At 37.9% G+C, this 13,484-nt stretch overlaps 1 protein-coding gene across 7 annotated transcripts in view; it reads right to left on the bottom strand.

The window, feature by feature from the left end:
- The window catches only part of SACS (sacsin molecular chaperone), a 70,926-nt gene that overhangs the window by 14,067 nt on the left and 43,375 nt on the right, over positions 1 to 13,484 (bottom strand). For 3 of the 7 annotated variants that reach the window (XM_078390027.1, XM_078390028.1, XM_078390029.1), the window contains 5 exons: positions 13,299 to 13,410; positions 9,904 to 10,050; positions 8,012 to 9,494; positions 5,277 to 5,368; positions 2,679 to 2,705 (listed from right to left, as the gene is read on the bottom strand). In XM_078390027.1, coding sequence (XP_078246153.1) covers positions 2,679 to 2,705; positions 5,277 to 5,368; positions 8,012 to 9,494; positions 9,904 to 10,050; positions 13,299 to 13,410 — 1,861 coding nt within the window. The remainder of the gene's footprint in view (positions 1 to 2,678; positions 2,706 to 5,276; positions 5,369 to 8,011; positions 9,495 to 9,903; positions 10,051 to 13,298; positions 13,411 to 13,484) is intronic. The other 4 variants (XM_078390030.1, XM_078390031.1, XM_020811075.3 and 1 more) reach the window with 3 other exon arrangements.

Genomic DNA, 13,484 nt, shown 5'->3' with positions numbered 1-13,484 from the left:
AATAATGAGACTGCATAAATAGTTACAGGAGCATGATGTATGACAAACAGGCATGTTCATGACTGTGTACAGAATTGGCTGGAATGGAAAGACAAACTTAAGAAGGTGCTCATGACAATTTGAAAAGCTCATTATAAAGCAGAAGTAAAAATTTGTAACTTAGTAAGTGTCTTATAAATATCAATCGTGTCCATTTTGCCTTTGGTTTCTGAACTGTATTGACCCAGGGTAATCTGTGCCATTGCATGCATTCTCTTATAATAAAATAATACCTGTGAAGAACAGTCTTTTTGTTATTGATCTTTAAAGATATTTCTCACGTAGCAACACAACATGCTATTGAAATTCAGTAATACAGTTTTCGAGGGTGCTCTGGGCTGCAAGACATCTCCATCTCTCTTAAACCTACCCTACACTAAATTCTTCATGAGTATTAGTCTGTTTATAAAGTTATATTTTTCCTTAAATATGCATAATTTTCTCCTGCAAGATCAGCGGGACCTTTTTTTCTCATGGTTTTACTGATTAAATCTACAGATATATAATTTATGCTTATTTTCATTTCCAGCATGCAACTATCATTCCACTCATGCAAATTAACACACACTAACATCTCCTCTCTCCAAGAGATGTTTCAACTCAATACATAACTACAAAACTGCATAACAATTGATACTCCTTATGAAACCTAAACGGACATTTGAGCACACAGAAATACGTTTTTATGAGAGACTTATTTCCGCTAAGTATCTTATGGCTAATCTTGGTTATAGAACAAGCAGAGACTCAGTAGGGTTTATTTAAGCATTGGTTTGTTTTTCATCAAATTATTCAGTGCTTTGCTCCCTAATTGAAATTAACAATAAGATGTTGGCTTCAATCTTTAATAGTGGTAGTGATTCCCCTTTTCAAGGCATATTTTGTCTACTCCCTTTTCTTCTTGACATGTTCTCTTGACCATTGGTTTTCTTGCCTTGATACGTGGGGAAATGACACATGGGCTGAAAATCTGATTTTCACACTATTTACAACTCTGCCATGGGAGGTTTTTTAAATGTCTCTGTAAAATCTGTCACACCAAGAAGCTATGAAAAAGATGCTCCTAGGTTTTACTACACTTTATATAGTTTCAACTACTTAAGAGATTTGAAGGAACACCCGTATTCATCTGGTGTATTATCATGATTCAGTAACTACTTTACTCCTTTCAAAATATTACAGTAGCATACATTCTCGAGAAGATGGAAATGGCTTGCCTTTTCATTACCTTTCTTAATGATGCCTAAAATGTCTTTATTAATAGATTTGGAAAATTAATATGATCTTAATTTTAAAAATTATAACTAAAGACACCGTTTCCATTGGCCTAAAATACATTACACTAATATGGACTTGGAAATTCCATTTATTGCCAAAATAACTACCTTTGGTTTGGTTCTGTTTTTTTGTCTTATTGGGACTTTTCAACTCCTGCTCATGCATCCAATGATGTTTTTAAGCTACTAATACTTGGACTGTCCAAGCTGGTAGGCAGTGATCCCAGACTGGTATGAAACAACCACACAAGCACACAAATGTTAGAAGTAAAAACAGGCCATGGCTTTATTGATAATTAATACCAATAGTATTGGTGTTAACATGTAGGGTGGATTAACAGCCGACGTATCTATTAACTGTATATTCAAGGTAGAAACTAGGGGTAATTATATACCGTAGGTGTCTGCATGTGTGGCTCCTTCCAGCACCCCTAGAGTCTCCCGAGCTGACGCCCATAATGTCCCTCTACCCTATCCCCGTAAAGAAAATCCACTAGGCATGATCCAGCACCTGCCTGATGCTACTCTCATCCAATCTGATCTGTCTACATAGTTCCAACTGCCTCTAACAAAGCTGTGACAGAACAAACACAACCCTTTTATTTACTTCCTAAAACACCAAATAAACAAAGGGCAGGAGTTCTGAAGCAAAAAGGCCACTACAAAACCAACATCCTCTTTTACTTTCCCCAGAAGTGGCCCAGATTTGAATCTACCAATCCAGGCCACTTGGGGAAAGATAACCCTGTCCCCATTCCACCTGATTGACTGGGGGTTGCTATTCCAGAATTCTCTATGTCACCATGTTACATCCTGGGCAGGAGACAGTTGGCAGCCTCAAAACAGCAGCCACCACATCATCCCTGCCCACTGCCATCGCTGGATGACAAAGCTGCTTGGCAAGTCAGGGCTGTTGCTTAAATCTAAGTTTGGTTTCTGAAGTTTACATTATTACTGTGATGGTTTCAACAGTTTAATTTAGTTATTTCTTAATAGTTTTACTGGCTAATTTGTTCTTAGCTGCCTTGAGCATTTTCTTTTTATACTTCAAGAACTACACTTAAGTACCTAATTCAAACCAATTTATATTTTACTTATAGCAAAATTAGGTTTATATAAAATAGCATGATTCACATATTTTAATAGTGAAAATTTTGAACTTTAGGTAACCTGACATAAGTGAGCAATGTCAATTACTTTTCAAATATGCTTTGAGTAGTATTAGTAGATGTAAATTACACCTGACAAAACATGTTTGGACAAGGGCAATAACCATGACCAACAAACAAACCATCCAGCAATTAAACACACACAAATGGCAGGCTTCAATTCAGAAATTAATTACCCAGTCAATTGTCCTACCTGAAAATCCCCAGAGAAGCTGCTGGGCTAAAATACAATGAAATGCATTTTAAAGGAGGATGGAAGCTACCACTATTATTTATCAAAATGATAGCACATAATGGTCTCATCAGGTGTCTCTGATGTTTGGCAGGGCTCTTTGTAATTGCAGAGATTTTTCCATTCTTTCCTATAGGAACAATATTGATTGCTATTCTTTTTTCTCATAGTCATTTGATGATTATATTATTCTTTTATATATTATTTAAACTCTTGTTAGCTGCTTTGGATTCTTTTAGTAAGGATACATATAGAACAAAAAGCCAGAGTATTAAATGGACTGACATGGAAGCTACTATATTTCAAGCCTGTACCTTATATTCTTAGTAGTGTCTGCTGGAAATTAATACCATTAGATGATATGAGAAGAAACAATGTTTCCTCGTGAAGATTTAAAGAAGGATGCATTATCTGTGCATTGTTTTCTTCTCCCTTTCTTTTTTTGCTCTGTCAGCTACAAATAACTGAAAGAAAATACACCAGCATCTCCTTTAACCTTCAGAGATTAAAGATGGTTTCTCCCATGCAGGATAGATTCATGTACTAATTGTTGGATATACTGCAACCTACATATGATACCTTTGAGAGATTTTGGCTGGGAGGGACCCTTCTGGACTGGGGTAGATATCAGTCACCTCAGTAACACCCAATTATTCCCTCTTTATCTCAGATTCTTTTTCCTGCCTTTTTTTCATTCAGGGGTCTGTCAGTTAGCTATGGAGTCTGTCAGAAGTGGGCAGTTAAGAGTGATGTGTTCTGTCGGCTATGTAACCAATCAGTTAGTCAGTAATGAAGCTAGTTAACCAGTTAAGCTGAGTGATGTAGCAAGTTAAAATTTGTTTACACAATATGTTTGCTTTTTACCTAGGAAGAACTGTAACAATTTTTTTTTATTATTTCTCATTATCAGAGTCTCTGAGTGAATGCATTGAGACAGTGTCAGTTGAGGTAAATTAACAAATATGGGGGATATACTGAGGGAGACTGCAGCTCAATCTGTAAGGTTGAATTTTTACCTGCTGTGTAATTAGAGGATGTTTACTTTTTTAGCCACAGTCAATTCCTCACACACTCTGCCCAAGACTAGCAACTTCAAGGTAGAATGTTGAAGTAACTTTTTGAAGTTAATTGTCACTAACTAACAAGGTATACAGGCACACCTTGGTTGTGCAACTGAGTACATGACTAGGCATACAACCAAATACACCTTAGTTCCATGTCAATTGTTGTTGTTGTTTAGTCGTTTAGTCGTGTCCGACTCTTCGTGACCCCATGGACCAGAGCACGCCAGGCCCTCCTGTCTCCCACTGCCTCCCGGAGTTGTGTCAAATTCATGTTGGTTGCTTCGCAGACACTGTCCAACCATCTCATCCTCTGTCGTCCCCTTCTCCTCTTGCCCTCACACTTTCCTAACATCAGGGTCTTTTCCAGGGAGTCCATGTCAATTAGTTTTGGTAAAATACACAAACCATACATGAACATCAGTAAGATTCTGGTCACTGTTTCTATCCATCATTTATGTATTTCCCCCCATTCCCTGATAAGGGAGCGCAGAAATCTTAGACCCAACTGTTGAGACACCATTCCTTATTTATTCTCAGGGGAATACCTCAACAAGTTTTCTCTTTTTTGTGAACCAGGCTGCTTTATCAGGAGTACCATCACAAATAGAAAGTACTTTTATTAAGGAAATACCAAAAATAAAAAACGGAATCAACAATTGAAAACCAACCCCTTCTCTTTGTGTGTCACATGATTTTCACTTCAGTCCATCTATCCTGCATTCAGTACATATTCAAGATCCATTAGATTATGATGGGAAGATTGTGTTGTCAATGAATGTGGCAGAAAACACATCAATATTATTCGTAACACTTTTGGGCGAAACAAAACATGCAGTTTTCTACAAAGAAGAACATAACTAGTGTATTAAATTATTAAATAACATGCTAGTATATTAATTTAAATATCTTTAGAGAAAACCTGACAAACTATTGTCAAAATACAACAGTCTCATAAATATATAAATAAAAGACTGAAGTCCTGTTGCACAACTCCGTGGTCATAAATTGGATGATATCATCTGCCACTGATGTTACTTTTTAATTCAATTCAATTCAATTCTTCCAGTCAAGACCTCCCAAAAAAGGTTACAAGTCTCCTTAGAGATCTCTTTCAAACTGGGGAAGCCTTTGGGAGCTTCAGGACAGAAGCAGGAAGCTTTTAATATCCAAAAAAATCACCACTACCACTCCTGATCCTGGCAGTGGGACTGACAGCAGTCCTGAGGCTCCCACAGACTTCTTCAGGTTGAAAGGGATCCCTAGGGAGTCTCGGAAATTGAGTTGGGGGATAGGAAGCTTTAAAAAAATTGAAGAACAACATCTATAGCTGATGATGTCATTACCATTCACAATTAGGCTGCTTTGCCTACAGAACTGCAGCCAGTGAATTCTTCTTAAATTATTCTAGTCATTATCCCTTGGTTTATATCATTTTTACATACTGCAGTTTACTGTCCTGTCCTTTCATTATAACAGAATATATAAATATTTTTACCTCTGCTTTTGGCAGCTTCTTTCAAAGCAGCCAGGACGTGAGGCTTCAAGTCATCAGCAAGTAGTCTTCCTTCAAGACCTGGAAACATGGACCTAGTAAGTCATTAAAAACAGAATATCAATAATCTAAATAATCTGTATTACTTTTCAAAGGCACAAACATTTAAAATGTAACAATGCTGCATATTCTTCTACAGAATTATGAGTAAAAAAAGATATGTTCCCCTTCTTGCTCACATCTACCTCTACTCCTAATTAAAAGTTTCAGCAAAGGCTAAACTAATACATCAAAAATCATATTGTACCTGAAAATAGAGTCCTCATATTATGCACAGTGACATAACCCAACCCAATCACAAAATACCTTTAATACAGTACATGAATGTCTATAATCTGAGTATTTTGTATGCAGGACTGTATTAATCGGATGCTTTTCAAATGGCATAAAGATTGGATAGAAATTACAATAAACCTGAAATTCAGGGATGCTTTCTCAATGTTATTTAATATTTAAAATGTAGCACATGGCAATCTGGTTGAGTCCCACTCTTTCACCATGTTAGTGTGATGCCTACTAAATGGCAGTAACATGCGTGGATACAAGTAGGATCCCCTATTTGCGGGATCAGTATCTGCTGATTGAAAATACTACGTACTGTAAATAAAAACTCACAGAGTGTATTTATGAGACCTGGCCACTAGAGGGAGCCGGAGGCATAATGTATACTGTTTGATACTTCTGCATTTATCTGCATCCATGGGAGGGGGGTGGAGCTTCTGTGGATCCCCCAGCCCTAATGTGTCATTTTATTTTTATATATATATATATAAAAGATTTTGCTTCTCATGCCTTTATTTGTGGTGTGTCGGTTGCAAGTTCCATGAACAGCTCTAACAATGGGGTGGGAAGTAGTTTAATGTATTCTCGAAGGCTTTCACGGCCGGGATCTGATGGTTGTTGTGGGTTTTGGGGGCTCTTTGGCCGTGTTCAACAACCTTCAGAACATTGCCAAAGAGCCTGAAAAACACACAACAACCATCACAACAATAGTTGTTGTGACAAAGACAGTGGTAAAGAGGGGGGCAGAATATAGTCCTTTCACAAAAGCCAGAAACAATGAAGGAGAATACTTTTATTGGACCACTAAAATATTGAAAATAGGTAGGGTTTTGAGTGCAGCAGGACCTTTTTCAGGCTCAGCACTGCACAAATATGAAAGTGAGGAAAGAAACAGGAAAGCCTAAAAATCATCCTGAGAGATTCAGCAGTGTCAGGGTCTGAGGTGAAATAATGGCTTAAGATGGAGAATGCAAACGTATTGTGTAGGTATCAAATTTGATCTCAGGCAAAGAACTTTCTCCATTGCTTTGTATCAAAAGCTATAATTTTTGTTTGGCCAGAAGGCAAGCCAATAGGAAAAGACCAATTTATTTAAAATGTTCTGGAGGAGTTTTAAGGATACTGTGCATCACTGAAGACAAATAAGTAGATTCTAGATCAAATTAAGTCTGAACTCTCACTAGACGTTTTCGTACTTTGGCCATAACAAGAGAAGATAATAATCTTGTGGAAAGCTGAAGGTTGTAGATCTGTTAATTATAGGACCTTTGGTACACAATTAATTTATAGAAACTGCTGGATAGCTCAGTGGTTTAGGTAACTGGCTGCAGAGCCAGAGGTTGAGAGTTCAATTCCACTTTGTGCCTCCTTGATAGGGTCCCTTCCTGTTCTGCAGTTCTAAGATTATTCTTATTATTACGATTATAATCCTGTAAATTGGAAGTAATTTAATAAAAGGCAACACAAACACAGAGAGCCATAAAAAGACAATGCAGTTATGTTTTCCAAAAGCTCTACAATTCTGCCCCATGCAATCCTGAGAAGAAGAGAATTAAACGTTGCAAGTTAAAACTTCCCCTCCTAAGCTCTTACCAGTCTACAAAGAGAAACCATTTCAGGAGCAGAGGAAACATGAATACGGTGCGTACACCTGTGTAGTACTCTTATACAGTAGTGCCTCGCAAGACAAACGCCTCGCCGGACAAAAAACCCGCCAGACGAAAGCATTTTGTGATCATGTCGGTGACTCGCAAGACAACTTCTTCTATGGCCGTGCTTCGCAAGACATTTTTCCCCGAAAGATTGATGCCTCGCGAGACGAAAATAATTCATTCATCTTGCGAGGCTTCCCACAGGAATGCATTGCAATGCATTCCTATGGGAAGCCGCTTTTCGCAAGACGAAAATTTCACAAGACGGCACTGAATGAATTACAGTGGGGTCTCGACTTACGAACGGCTCGACATACAAACGTTTCGACTTACGAACCGCTCTCATAGGAATATATGGACTCGACTTACGAACTTAGATTCGAGTTACGAACTCTTTTTTTTCCTTTTTTTTAAAGCTAAGTCATCTTAGGTTAAAAGGAAAAAAGAAAAAAAAATCCCCCTCTAGTGGCAGAAGGCGGAATAGCAGCTTCCCATTAGTTTCTATGGACGAAAAGAGCAGATACGGATTAAATAGTTTTCAATGCATTCCTATGGGAAATGCAGATTCGACTTAAGAACTTTTCGATCTGAGAACTGCCTTCCAATACGGATTAAGTTCGTAAGTCGAGACCCCACTGTACTTTCATCTTGCGAGGCACCACTATATAAGAGTAAATCTTATATAAAATTAAGATATATAGGTTAGCATCAAATAACCAACAAATCCAATATAAAATATTCTACCTGGGGTAATTTTCTGAAGTTATATAAATTGCATCCTGATCTGATGCAGATGAAGAGAATGATGCAAAATTCCCATTTTGTAATGGTAAAAGCTCCAGTCCAATAAGCTCATTATAGTTTCCATCGCTAAGCACAAAGTCTAAGATATGAAGCTTTTCATCAGAACGTCCCTTATGCCCACATTTTCTTAACACTTGCCGCACTGTAGCAGGAGTCACTTTTTTCACAGGTTTTGTACTAGAAACAATAAGGTCAACTGCATCAGCAATATTGTCTGGTACTTTAGCAATCTTTTTCCCTGAGTCCTGGAGGTAGTTCAGCACTGCCTGAGTGTATTCCAAGCTATCATCCATTTCCGAGAAATATGCTTCTTCCACCTTTATCCAGGTATCACTGAAGGAGTAAATAACTTGGTTCTGGAACAACTCCTTCAAAAGAGGTTCAATAATTGACTGCCAGTGAACTTTTATTTTGCTCTTTTCCGGCCATAATCTATAAATTCTCTCAGCTGACAGAGGAAAATCTGAATTCTCTTCTGTTTCCATTCGTTTAATTGCTTCCAATATGAGGGCTGCATAGGCTTTGGGGACCATATTGGCAACAAGGAGCTCATTCCACAAGGCTGCTGGATCTCGCCACTGATCAAGTTCACGCCATTTGATACTTCTCCTGTTATCTGTAAGGCCAAAGAACCCACTAACATGGACTGGGAGCCCTGTCTTGCTTTCCTCACCAGGAGGTAAAGGAAGAAAACAAAATGCTCTTCCTGAAAACTGTGCCACGGCCCCCTTTTCTTCTCCATTGCTTGATAAAGACATAGCTATACCAATAGTTGGGATATACTTCAAGTCATCAGCCAAACAGTCGAGCTCACTACATATTCCTCTTCCTCCAACACTATTGCACACCAACCATGATGTCTTCTGTGCATCTTTAATACTCTCATCTTCTAAAACAATGTTTATGTGGTATGTCACACATGTTATGCTATTACTTGGAATGCCTTTACAATACTGGCTTATTGCACTTCCCAGAATCTTGATAGAATTGGGTCTTTCATGCTTCAAAGCTTTGTTTTCACTCGCAGTCACTCTAAAAATTAGTCGTTCAGTTCCATCAGCTTCCCTTACATGCAGGGAGACATCCTGCACACTTTTAAGGAACAGAAGAACTGTGTCTGCATCTGCTCTAAATGAGTCAAACAATTCCAAAACTTTTTCCTTGTTATACACATTACTGCTCAGCTGGGAAGGCTGCTGGCGAAGAGGGAAACGGAAGAATGTACCCGGGAAGTGTCCATTTTTGAATGTTTCCTTGGTGCTTCCAAACACACCAATAAAAGGTGCAAATTGGTCTGTCAACTCATTAATTTCTTTGATGTCATCTTTTAGATTCCAACACTGACCAGATTCACGAGGTCCAAACAAGGTCTGATGAGGGTCCAGCATTCCAATTTGGTCACCACTGAATATACTAGGGACATCTATAAAATAAAAGGCAAAATATGTTGACCATTAGAATAGCATGCTTATAGTAGAAGTCTGCAACAAGAAAGATTTTTAAAAGCTTCTAAATGCTATCTACACAATAAACCAAACATACTAAATCAAACGATAAAGAAGAACCCACAAAAACTGTGGGGAAGATTCAAAACCACAGAATCTACATTCCCTTTCAAACATGCTGGGAATCAAACTGTGCATAACCTTATATTCTACGAGGAAATTACAGCTGATAGATAACTTTTTTCTGTTAAGCAGCTGATACTCAAAACAACAAACTGTTTTTTAAAACTTCATAGCAAACTTCAAGAGCATGCTCAAATACTGTATTAAGTCATGGAAACAAAATGTTAATAGTTCATTATTTAAAAAGATCACTGCTATAAATACCTGTAATATGATAAACCGAATTAAAACCAATTCCAAATCTTCCAACTTTGAGAGGATCATCTTTCTTTCTGCTTCTTGCTATCTCCTGAATGCCATCCCAGTCCTCTGGGGTAAAAACTGCATTGTTGTACACATAAAGTGCGGGGCCTAACAAGAAACAAGAAACAGAAAAATTATTTTTTTTAATTAAGCTTGTTAGAAAACACAGCATAGATATTTTATGCCAAATGAAAGTACTGAATGTTGTAAAAATACTGACCCAATTAAGTAGATTTTGAATCTAACTAATCTATTTATGCTATTGTTACCTTAGATTTTCAGTGGAAATATGTTAGGTATCAGTGAACAATCCAGACCTCAAATTTTCATATTCTATGGCCTAATACAAGGTTTGGCAGATCCACTTTATTCTAACTTACGTCTAATATAAATTAAAGCTAGCAACAACTCTGAGAAATTAACTGATAGTGCAAGCTTTAAGCATGTCTTCTAAACAGACTGAAGCAACATTTGGGGGGGGGAGGTAAGATCACACATTAAAGCAAACGTTACTTCCTTGTTTTACATCATCCCTTGAAGCTAATCAAATCTTTCAGGACTATGTGTCCCTGACACATCAGGCATGCAAACAAAGCCATACTATTTCCTAACAATTGTTTTGATTTCTGGATATAGCTATATATTAGTGGACTTTTTTCACAGGTTTTTTCACAAGAAAAAGAAGAAGAAGAAGAAGAAGAAGAAAGAAGAAAGAAGAAAGAAGAAGAAAGAAGAAAGAAGAAGAAAGAAGAAAAGAAAAAGAAGAAAAAGAAAAAGAAGAAGAAGAAGAAGAAGAAGAAGAAGAAGAAGAAGAAGAAGAAGAAGAAGAAGAAGAAGAAGAAGAAGAAGAAGAAGAAGAAGAAGAAGAAGAAGAAGAAGAAGAAGAAGAAGAAGAAGAAGAAGAAGAAGAAGAAGAAGAAGAAGAAGAAGAAGAAAAGAAAGATAACAGGGGTTATGGAGAGATAAGAGACTTCAGTGATGACCTGAAAAGTGTGTGCAGTGTTTGCTTTTTTGCCTGAGAACAATACAGTATACACATGAAGCAAGTGCAAAGTGGTTGCAGTGTTGGAAGAAAAAGTGAAAGAACTGGAGTACTGAGCAGACAAACCTAAGACTGTAAGAGAAGATGAGGAGTACACAGACAGAACTCTTGAACAGCAGCCAAGGACAGCACTGGAGGTGGAAGGACAGCAAGACAAAGTAGAGGAGGCAAATGTTAAGAAGAGAATAAATACAGTGGAGGAAGCACCATGGGAAAAAAGTTACAGTAAGGAGCAAAAGGAGACACTCTTCACTGCAAAAGTGCTTTCAGATTCTTGAAATTATGGCAGACAGAATGCAGGGGGAGACATATAGGAGACCCCATGGGAGGACATGAGACTGAAACTGAGCCAAGCAGAGTCACTGAACCCACATTCTTAAAAAAAGGAAAGAGTTGTTGTAATAAGAGACTCCCTACTGTGTGAGACTGAAACTAAACTACACCAGAAAGATACTCTGCCAAATATGCTATGTCTCTGGAGGATGGATCCAGGGTGTGGCAGAAGGATTGTCATTGCTCATAAAACCAACAAATGCATATCCCTTTCTTCTCATCCATGTGGAAACAAATGGCACAGTCAAGTGGAACTAAAAAGCTCTGGGAAGGAAACTCAAAAGATTTTGGGGTCCAGGTAAGTCTTCTTATCCATCCTACCAGTACAGTGGTGCCTCGCATTACGATGTTAATTCGTTCCAGCAAAACCACTGTATAACGAAAACATCGTAAAGCAAAATTTAAAAGCCCATAGAAACACATTAAAACCTGTTTAATGCGTTCCGATGGGCTTAAAACTCACCGTCCAGCGAAGATCCTCCATAGGGCGGCCATTTTCGCTGCCTGTCTTGCGAGGAATCCGTCCCTAAACACAGCGGGGAGCCATTTTATTTACCCGGTGGCCATTTTGAAACCACCGATCAGTTGTTGGAAAATAGTCGTCTTATGAAGAATCGGTTCCCGAAGTAGGGAACCGATCATCACAAAGCGAAATTCCCCCATAGGAAACATCATTTTGCGATCACAAAAGCGATCGCAAAAAGTTCATCGTAATGCGATTTCAGCGTTAAACGAAGCGATCGTAATGCGAGGCACCACTGTACTCAGAAGAGAAACAGAAAGGGGGGAAGTCCAGGTTAACTATGAAAGTGATGACGATGTGAGGGATTTGGATTTTGGGACTATGGACTACACTTCCTAGAAATGGACTGCTGTCAAGTGACAGGTTGTACCTCAAAAGGACTGGGAAGAATGTGTTTGGCCACAGAATGAAGAACTTCAGCAGGACGGCTTTAAATTGAACTGGAAGGGGGAGAAGGATGTGACTTAGAGGTAAAAGATGAAGGTTTATGCACAATAAAAGGAACAGACTGAGCAGCTCTAATGGGGCACAATAATAATCTTCATAAAATGTACAAAGGAAAGCAGGCCACAAATCACACATTTTCTTCCTATACACAAATGCCAGGACTATAGGAAACAAACAAGAACTAGAAATCTTAGTTCAGGAGGGGAAATATGGCTTCACAAGGATAACTGAGTCTTGATGGGATTACTCCTTTGATTGAAATACAGCAATTGAAGGATACAAACTGTTTTTTCCCAAAACAGAAAGAACAGAAAGGGTGGTGCACCCACACTACATGTCAAAAATACATATTGCTACACAGAAATATGGAAAGATGAGATTGGTTGCCCCATCAAGAGCATCTGAACTACTATAATTGGGGTGAAAAGTAAAAGGAACACAGCAGTTCAAATCTATTATGAACTACCCAATCAAGGAGAATATATATATGAAAACTTTGAAACAAATTGCAAGAATTTCAGAGACACAATGTAACAGTAATGGGAGATTTCAATTATCCTGTTATCTGTTGGTAAGCCAATTATGACAAATATGTATCTTCCAATATTGGTTTGTGTTGCTGATAATTTTCTCCTACATAACGTGGAGAAAGAAACTAGAGGAGTTGCTAGCCTGGACTTGATACTATGCAATAGAAATAACTTGGTGGATTCATGCACTGAACAGGGGGTTGGACCTAATGACATTATAAGCCCCTTCCAACTCCATTATTCTATGATTCTATAATTTGCTAAATACGGAGTGAGGCAAACATGCATTGTAATCGGCAGGCAATCTTTCTCTCGAGCCTACACTGTCTAGTGAGGCCCTAGAATACATTAAATTAACTGTTCCTCAAAGTTAAATGCCAGATGCAAATGTAATTGTGCTATTTTATTAAAAGCTATATTACTCAGTAATGAAAAGAAAATAAATAACTCAGGTTTAAAAATTACATTAAAAAGAAATTACCCTGATATTGGCCCATGTCCTTAGACCAGAGCGACTCAGTCCCATACCGAGTTTCATCATACAAAAACCTAACTTCTGTTGCACCAGCATCCTCAGCATTTTGAATCAATTCCTGAAAGCCAAGCATACATGTTACATGTTTTCCAAATCACATCTAAACTACATCACAGCAATTATGTAATTATT

This window comes from Pogona vitticeps, chromosome 3 (genome assembly GCF_051106095.1).
Source record: "Pogona vitticeps strain Pit_001003342236 chromosome 3, PviZW2.1, whole genome shotgun sequence".
NCBI lineage: Eukaryota > Metazoa > Chordata > Lepidosauria > Squamata > Agamidae > Pogona > Pogona vitticeps.
This window is presented reverse-complemented; position numbering and strand designations above follow the sequence as displayed.